General features: G+C 37.0%; 1 protein-coding gene across 5 annotated transcripts; it reads right to left on the bottom strand.

The window, feature by feature from the left end:
- Positions 1–2,111: 2,111 nt before the first annotated feature.
- Smim15 (small integral membrane protein 15) lies at positions 2,112–7,010 on the bottom strand. Of its 5 annotated transcripts, none has more exons than XM_077795797.1 (3): positions 6,917–7,010; positions 5,630–5,754; positions 2,112–4,611 (listed from the first exon to the last, which is right to left on the bottom strand). In XM_077795797.1, exon 3 carries the CDS (start codon positions 4,575–4,577, stop codon positions 4,353–4,355), a length of 225 nt encoding a protein of 74 aa, XP_077651923.1. In that variant the 5' UTR covers positions 4,578–4,611; positions 5,630–5,754; positions 6,917–7,010; the 3' UTR covers positions 2,112–4,352. The 5 variants fall into 5 exon arrangements, with proteins under 5 accessions (XP_077651923.1, XP_077651931.1, XP_077651938.1 ...); XM_077795805.1 differs by having other exon boundaries at positions 6,849–7,010; XM_077795812.1 differs by lacking the exon at positions 6,917–7,010 and adding an exon at positions 6,678–6,832.
- Between the last annotated feature and the right edge of the window lie 2,273 nt (positions 7,011–9,283).

Consider the following 9,283-nt stretch of genomic DNA (forward strand, 5'->3'; position numbering starts at 1 on the left):
GGCAAGTGTGTAGGATGACTACATTGTTAGAGGATGTTTTTAGGGGATGTTCTATATTTAAAAATGAACTATAATCTTGTCTTGATTAAGTTTTGCCTTTCCAAGCAACTTTTTTAAAATACCTAACTTTGGGCTTGGGGTTGTGGCTTAGTGACAGAGTGCTTGCCTTAGCATGTGTGAGGCACTGGGTTCAATTCTCAGCACCACATGTAAATAAATAAATAGGTTCATCAATAACTAAAAAATATTTTTAAAAAATACCTGGCTTTAAGGCCAAACACTTGCAAAGTATAATTGAAATATTAAATATTAGCTTGGCCACCATATTTCATTTTTAAAATGACATTTTGGCCATTTACAAGTTTTTTTTATAGTTTTTCAAAAGTAGTTTAAAAATTTTAGTCTCAAAATTAAAAATGTTCCTATTAGCATAATTAAATAACATTGTAAATACTCTAAATACTTTTAGAGCCAGTCCTTCCTGGCTTTCTATGCCTATGTTATATATGCTACACACATATTTTTAGTTTTTACAATATTGGGCTTAATTATTACACAAACTTTGCGGTGCAAAAAAAAAAAAAGTCTCTGGGGTTTAAAATCTAGCCAATTAGCTATGCCTTATGTATTTTAAGTTAAAAACCAACAAAATGACAGACATGGTGGTGCATGCCTGTAATCCCAGAAGGCTGAGATAAGAGGATCACAAGTTTGAGGCCAGCCTCAGCAACTTAGTGTAGCCCTGTCTCATAAAAAATAAAAAGGGCTGGGGATGGGGCTCAGTGGTACAGTGCTCTGGGTTCAATCCCTGGTACAAAAAGTAATAATAAAAAAGAAAAGTGTATAAAAACCAACAAAAATGGAGGAAATAAGTCTTTTCCATTTTTCTAACAGATTTCTTGCTATTTCTTAATTAACCCTGAATCAAAACCACTATATTGATTTTTTTTAATGCTACCTCTTTTATTTAAAAGTGTAACCTGAATGTATTTAGATTAGGTTTTTCCAAACTGTGTTATGTTCTTTGGGGAAAAAAGAAGTACAATGGCAGTCATGGCAGTCATATTAGGTTAAAGACTCCAAGAAATCATGCAGAAAAGAAACTTGTCCAAGTTGTGCTTGTGTTTCCCAAACTTTAGGTATCTGACCATGGAATCTTTTCCTATGTTTGAGAAATGGAGAACTTGTCCTTAAATATATTCTACAGATTAACTAAATCAGTGATTTCCTCTAACCATATGCAAACATAAAAACAATAATTCCTAAACAGGATCAAGTTTCCTCTTATTTATAACCAGTTAAGATGTACAGTGCCCCTTGCCACTTTCCTTTACATGTAATGACAGAGGAATAAGGCACAATTAATTATTATTTCAGTCCTGGGTTCCTGCCCAAAGCTTCCTAAGCTCATTTTCATTTGGTCCATTCTTAAAGAAACATAAGTTTCAAAAATGCACTTACACATCCGATACAGCAGTAGTGGATATCATGAGTCAAATTCTGACACACAATCTATTTATATATCTGTTATTTTTTTTAGATTTAGACAGAAATAATATCTTTGTTTTTTTTTTTATGTGGTGCCGAGGATCGAAACCAGTGCCTCTTGCATTCGAGGCAAGCGCTCAACCACTGAACTACAACCCCAGCCCTCTATTTATATATTTCTGATAAAATATTAGAGGCAATCTGGGGATAGTTTCCAAAATAGGGATGGATATGTGGCTCGGTGGCCAAGTGTCCCTGAGTTCAGTCCTCGATTTACAAAAGCCATGTTTAATAGTCAACAAAACGAAACCAAAAAGTTGTATTTTGGATAAGTGGGATTTTTTAAAAAATAATGTTTATTAAGGTGAGAGAAGATGGAATTTTTTTAGAATCCCAAACTTCACAATATTCTCTGCTTTATGCCTCCTCCTCAAACATACATAAATATTATAAAACCTTGTTGAAGGACTCGGGTAGTGGCTTAGAGGTAGAGCGCTTACCTAGCATGTGTGAGCCACTGGGTTCAATCCTCAGCACCACATAAAAATAAAGATATTGTGTCCACCTACAACTAAAAAATATATATTTAAAAAAAAAAAAAAAACTTGAACTCACCATAAAAAAGCTCTATAAATGTTGAGAAAAGCTGAAGAAAAAACAAATCGCTTATGCCAAAAAAAATATAAAAAATTAATGTTACAACTTTAATAAATCACAGAAAAATACTTTAAATTGTTACAACAGAACCAGTGAAACCACAGCTTTAGTAAGAGAAGTGAGAATTATAAGGACCACATTCTTTGCTTCAATGCTTTTATTACTCTAAAATATTCCATAAGCAAAATATGTATATAAATTCTTTCAATGAACAGCTTAACTATAGACACCCTAACATATTTTGGATTTACCTTAACCTAGTTTTTCTTAAAATGGGCTCTGCAGACTCATGAAGACCAGGAAGGAGTTCTGTATAAGCAAGTTTTAATTTTAAAGATAATATATAAAGCATATCCTAGATCACCTGAACAACCAGCTCATAATAAAACATTGAATTATTTCAATGTCTGGCGTTATAACGTGTCTATTATACTAGCTTCAAGTAGGTACTGGTAACCTAAAAATAACATTAAATGTTATTCAAACTGGTCCATACCATTCTCAAAAATCCTTAGGTTCTCAAATTTAAGAAACACTGTCCTAAGCTTTTATACATACATTTAGGTACAATGGAAATTCATAACCCTTTGAAAGTCTAACTTACATATCTTATTATTCTCTCCCAAAAAAAGACAAAAACCCAGGACCTCTTATAAAAGTATCAAATTTATTTCATTATCTGGTTTCATTTTAAAATGAGAGCTGTTGGACAATTACTTAGTATTCATTCTCAGAGGTGCAGAAACATTAATAAGCTATTAAATACAATGAATAAAATTACTGGACCATGCATTCAGAAAAGCCATGTTTAATAGTCAAAGTTCCAGTTTTACTACTTAACTGAAAGATCCTTTAGCTCTGTACTTTCAATTATACCATTCTCATTTTGAATACAATTTTATTCTATTTGTACAATTATTACTATACCCGACAAAATCTTCCCAAATTTTAAGCCTTTCTTACCATTGAAGAAGTTATGGCTTAGCTGTTAACTATATTAAAAAATATGAAATTTCAATTTTTATCTCAAACTTTTTGGATCAAAAAGTACAGGACATTACTACCTATGAGTTAAAGAATGGAATGAAACCAAAAGTGCCATCTATATAACCAACAAATTACCTGATAAAACTTTTTAACTGTTTCACTGTATTATATAACACAAAAATAAAATGGTTCCAAGATACTACAGTATTTGGCCCTTTTACTACAAGCTTTAAATCATAGTGTCATTCTTCTCAACAACACATCTCTTAAGAAAATGGCAATGTTCATAAGTACAAAGACTGTTATAATCAGAAGACAGTATTCTACATAATCTAGATAATTCTTTATAAAATTAGGTTTTAAAAATGAGAATGTCTTGATAATTGCCAGTTTTCTTAAAGGCTAAAATCAGAAAAAAATGAAGAAAACAGACTTGTATACTCATTAATACTATTTTACTTTGAGAAATCCAAAAATGAGTACATTGATAAAAAGATGTGATTAATATACTATATCTCCTTTAAGAACAAACTTTTCACCTCAGAAAGGATAATTGTCTTATATTCTTAACATGCTTTGTTCAGAACAGGATCCCATTTTAAGCCACTATTTGAATAAAGTTCACAATCTAAACTCATTTCTCCATAATCATTTCAGTACAAAAGCTGCAAAATGGCAAATGACTTAATCACCTATGAAGAATTTGTGTTGCAAGTTGGGTATTCCTTATCTGAAATGTCCGGGACCAGAATTGTTTGATTTTTTTCAGATTTTGAAATATTTGCATATACATAATGAGATGTGTTGAGGACAGAACCTTAAACACAAAATTCATTTGTTTCGTATAGCCTGAAAGTAATTTTATGTGGTATTTTTATATATTTTTAGCATATTTGTGTTTTGACTGCAGTTTTCCACTTGTGGCATCATGTTTATGCACAAAAAATTTTGGATTTTGGAGCATTCCGAGTTTGAGATTTTCAGATTAGGGATGCTCAACCTGTATGTATGCTTATTTATAACTGCCAGTAGATACCAACAAATTTCGGTACCCAAGCCTAAAACTACAGTATGGAGGTCAAAACATGATTCTTCTACATGATCACATTTCATTTACTAAATAATACTATCATGAAATCCAAAGAAACCTTAGTGAGTCCTTCCAAAGCTGCATAATTTTCCAAATGATTTTTCTCTGGTTGCAGAGCCTATTCATTCCTTCAGTCCTTTTTGAGTCGTTTAGCTTTTGCAATGTTCTCTTGACGTTTTTGTTTCTTCTTTTGTTCCTTCTCCCTGGCTTCAATCATCTTGGCCAATTTCCAGGACAGTACAGCACTTGCTAGGAACAGTGGAGTAAGGGCCAAAATAACTGTAGTAAGGAACCCATATGGGTCTTTTGCAGCCCATTCCACAATATACTCAGCCCAAGCCTTTATGTCAAACATCTTTGTAGCAGTCTTAGGAAAACTGGAGGGTCAGCTGGGGATGGACAACAGGAAAAAGACTGTATGATGAATCAAAATTCTGAAAAAAGTTAGAGTTAACTCACAATTCCATTATCATTCAATTTTTTTAAAGTACAAATTAGTACTATTTTTAATAAGGACTAATAGCTCCAGTTAGAGGGGGAAAAAATTCAACTAGGCCAACCAGAATAGCAACTTTTGGGAGGGAAAAGGTGACTACATATTGAACCTGGAGTATTTTACCACTTAGCTACATCCCAGCCCGTTTTATTTGTGATCCTCCTGCTTCAGTGTCCCCAGTTGCTAGTATTACAGGATGTGACATTATCTGCAGCCAGAATAGTAACACTTAAAAGATGTAAATTTATAGGAAACAAAAGTAAAAATTATTTGAACTCTGTCACAAGGACTACTAGGTTCTCATATGCTTCCTAAATTCAAGATAAACTTTAACAGCACACTTTTTACAAGAGTCTGTTTCACATGCTCATTTCAGGAAACAGCTGAATCCTGTTTGTAATTTAATGTATCCTCAGTACTACCAAGTAATTAACAAAAGTACAAATCAAATTTTTATGTTTAAAAAAGGACAAGCCCCAGAGCATGAAACACATTCCCATGGAAAGGAAAGTGATAGATGGCTATTTCCTGAAATGGAATAGAAAAAGGCAAGGGAGCCAGGATGATACCTACATTCATATGCCAAAAGGTATAAGCTAAAAAGTGTGTGCTATTTTATGCCCTTTCAGCTTTGGAGACCCCTACTCAATGAAATAAACAATTTAATAAAAGAAAAAAGTTATCATAAAAAGTGCCATCCATTTTGTTCCTTTTTCCTGTTGATAAGGGAAGTCATCTGGCAAATAAGGATTGGGTGAGCTTGAATGACAAATTCTATTTTGGCCCACAGGCTTTTGTACCTTTCATGTTTGTGCTAATCTCTATTCAAACTGGAGAATTAAAATACCTGGGTAGGATATGGGTGTAAATATACTTAAAAATGTCTGCTAAGATTCAAAAAAATCATCTACCTTATGCTTGAGTAGTGATCTCTGATTTTGTCCGGGGATTATCAGTGAGCCAAGCACAATTTCAGATGACCCTTGGTGGTTTTGCCTTCTTTGGTTCCACAGTATACTTCTGAGAGCGTTAAATTCTATAAAATGGGTAAGTAGAAGAGAAGAGATAAAACATTTAAGTCAGAACTTTCAGGATAACTGTAATGTTTTCACATGGAAAATTTCTAAATTCTATAACATGTAAAACTGTCAATTACAAACTTTTAAATATTTTTTCCCTAATCTGAGTTTACACAGTTATAATTCCCTGTAGGGAAATCCTAATTACTGGAAATCAAGTATTTTACTGAATTATTTATTTTAATAAAATTATTTATGATATTCACTGACTTGTAAGACAAGCTGGCTCTCTTCACCATATCTATTCCTAGAACTTGAACCTTGTATGCCAGAAAGGTTGACATCCATTCATTCATTTATTCATTGGATTAAGTACATCATTACAAAAAAACACCTAGCCTTACTCTTCAAAGGTATTTTTTTAACTTGTTATTGCGATTCGTGTCCTTTTTTAGGAAAATCAGAAAAGATAAACAAAGCTAATTATTACCCCCAATACCATCACGCAAAAATAAATTGTCAGTGGTTTCAAATCCATCTTTCCAGTTTCTTCTCATTTTCAACAAAAATCATGCCTCTATTTTCAACTTAAGATACATGACATTAAATACACTAGCCCTCGACTTCAAAACGTTGCCACCCATAATTGGAACCGGGTTCTCCTAAAATCGATCCTTCTTCAGCCCAATAATGCACTAATTAATTTAAGTTTTAGTGAATAAGCAAGAGAACTTTTCAAAGTAAAGCCAGGGCGAAGGACCTGGTTTATGGCAAAGTTTTACTGTTTACATAAAGGCGTTGTCGTCCACAGGCCGCACATCTCTAGTACACCTCAATATCATACCAGACGCCCAGGCCTCATACTGTAAGGAACAGATACTACTCTTCTTCAGCCCAATAGATCGATGGGGCTCATCTCCCGGCCAGCCCTGCCTGGCACCTGAAGCTGCAGCTGATGGTTCTGGACAGCCAGCCATACTTAGTCCTTTGTCTTGCCCTCCTTCCTTAGGATTCCCTTTGCTCGTTTTTCCTTTCTTCCTTCCTTCCCGCAACGGGCCCGTGGGAGCCACGTTTACCCCTGCCCCTCGACCCAGCGAGCTCAGGCCCTCACCCCGCCTCAGGCCGGGCAGGGCTCGCAGAGTAGAGGGACTCGGGGAACCCGGGTCGGCCCCGCCACACCTTGCGCTGCGGCCACCTCTGCCCGACACCCGGACACCAATACAGAGGCCGCCATCAGCCTCTCTGCATCGCCCCAAAAGCGCGGACTCCCACTTCCAACTCACCGCCAGACCGGAAGCAGGAAGGCGGAAGTCGAGTCTCTTGCGTACCGCCCACAGGCCGGCCCCAGCTCCGAGTCCGGCGTGAGGAAGTCGAGGGGCTAGTTTCCGGCTGCGCCATTGCTGTGGGTCCCGGGACCTCCACTCAGAGGACGTGGGGGGCGGGGGCAGGGCAGCGTGGAGATTTCCGGGGAGCGGCAGGTGAGGCCGTGCGGTGTGGGCGGTGGCACTGGGCTCCCCGGGGGCCAGAAACCTGGGCCTCCTGCCCGGGAGTGGAAGGTGGGCGAGAAGGCTTGGGGCTGCCTCGGGAGCGGACCCCAAACTGATAGGTTCGCCTGCCTGTGCCCCCGACGTGAGTCGGGAAACACCTCCCTCTCCTGCTGAAGCTGCACCGTTGGTGGAGGTCCTGGTGGTGATATCTTTGGCCGCAGGGAAGCGTCAAGAAAGGAGGTAGTTCCCACACACCGCCCCAAAGTCAGGGCGAGTGCCCCTCGAAGATCCTTGAAAGACTGGATAGTTCTGCCTGGTTCACCACTCACCTGGTTCCCCTCTCATGATTGCACAATATTTAAGTCTTCCTGTTCGGGAGGGGAAATAGCAGCTGGGGTAGGATGAATCCACTGAACCTTGTTACTAAGGGGAAATGCTGCCATGCTGTGGGAAAGGGGTTTTTTTGTTGTCTGTTTGTTTTTAATTTAAGAGCCTAACTCATTTAACAAAAGAATGATCAACATTTGCCCAAAGTAAACTTGATAAATAATTAAGTTGTCAGGGCATAGAGTTCCCACAGAGGTACTTGTTCTTTCAGTACACAAATAAAGGGATGTAAAAGTCAACAAGCAGAAAGGGTGAGTTAATATTGTCTTCTAATCTACAGGAACTGAAAGATTAGCTCTGGTTTGGTTGGCGCTCAAATTTTGTGATTGCACTGAACTGCTTGCTCTGTTTGTCTACCTCTGGCAAATGTTGCAAGACCTCTTCACTGTTGTGTGCCAAATAAAGCAGGTTTTTATACTTGAAAGACGATAGAATTTTCTCTTTGAGGAGCAAGCTGCAACATGTATAACTAGTTTAGGTACAACAGTAACTATTATTTACTAAGGAACAGGCTTTTGGCAGATAATCTAACAATCTAAAATACTGTTCCTTGAACATATGTTAATGTTTGTATGTTGTATTACCAGCAGTTGTTATTCATTCTTCTTGGAAAACCTGGATAGTGGTTTGGACCTAGCCTGTACCTCTAATGGTCAGAAAAAGCAGATTCAGTAACTGGATTGTGTAGCAGGAAACTTTGTACGACTTATTGTTCTTAAAACTTGCCCAAGTACTGAATCCAGAATGGGGTCAGAGTTTATTATTTCACTATCTTTCACTTCAGAGGCCAAAGTGTGGGTATTTTATTTTAATCTTGGACTTAGTTTTCTCAAGTACTGCCTCCCAGTATTTGCCTCTTTGGTAAAAGGCTCAGGAATATTAAACAGAAAGAAAGGGACCTGTAAGGAGGAAGCCTCTGAAGCCTCTCTTTGACTGTAACCCAGATCATGTCTTCACAGTCTAATTTTACTAATCTAGCTTCAGTTTACAGGGCAGACTGCTAGCCCAGAAGCATGAGGATTTCCACAGTGTAGCTCCATACTGCATTCTGCCTTACCTTAACAAATGGTGGTGATAAAATTTGTTCAGATACAGTGAACTGCTTTCTATAGTGAGTAGTCTTCGTCTGTGAGTCATGGCACTGATCTTTATACAATCTCTGATAAATCACTCTGAACCTCTTCCATATGTGGAAAGGATCCTAGGTGAGCTAGAGTACCCTTTCAGCTTTAAGATCTGTAGATTGGAGGCTAGGTATGTGGCTTAAGGTAGAGTGCTTGCTTGGCATGTGTGAAGAAGTCCTGGGTTCAATCCCCAGCATTACAAAATAAAAAATCTGTAAATCAGACCATATTTGGCCTTTTTTCTGACTTAAGCTTCATAAACAGCTGCATAATAAAGGTATTTAGTAGAAATATCACTGCATATTAAAGTCTTATTATTTTTTTGAGAAGATTTTGACCTGGCTTTTATTTTCCCAAATGTCTTTCCAAATACCATTTTTGCCATATGTTTGATATAAAAGCCTTTTTCCCACGGTAGATACAAAGTTATATTTCACCCTAACGTGTAAAAATTGTGAAGGAGTGAAACCTAAATAACATTATATTTTAATAATAATTTGATTTAAAAACTTTGAGAACTCCCTCCTGCACATATGCTTTTTTCTCTG

Source organism: Urocitellus parryii, chromosome 1, assembly GCF_045843805.1.
Source record: "Urocitellus parryii isolate mUroPar1 chromosome 1, mUroPar1.hap1, whole genome shotgun sequence".
NCBI lineage: Eukaryota > Metazoa > Chordata > Mammalia > Rodentia > Sciuridae > Urocitellus > Urocitellus parryii.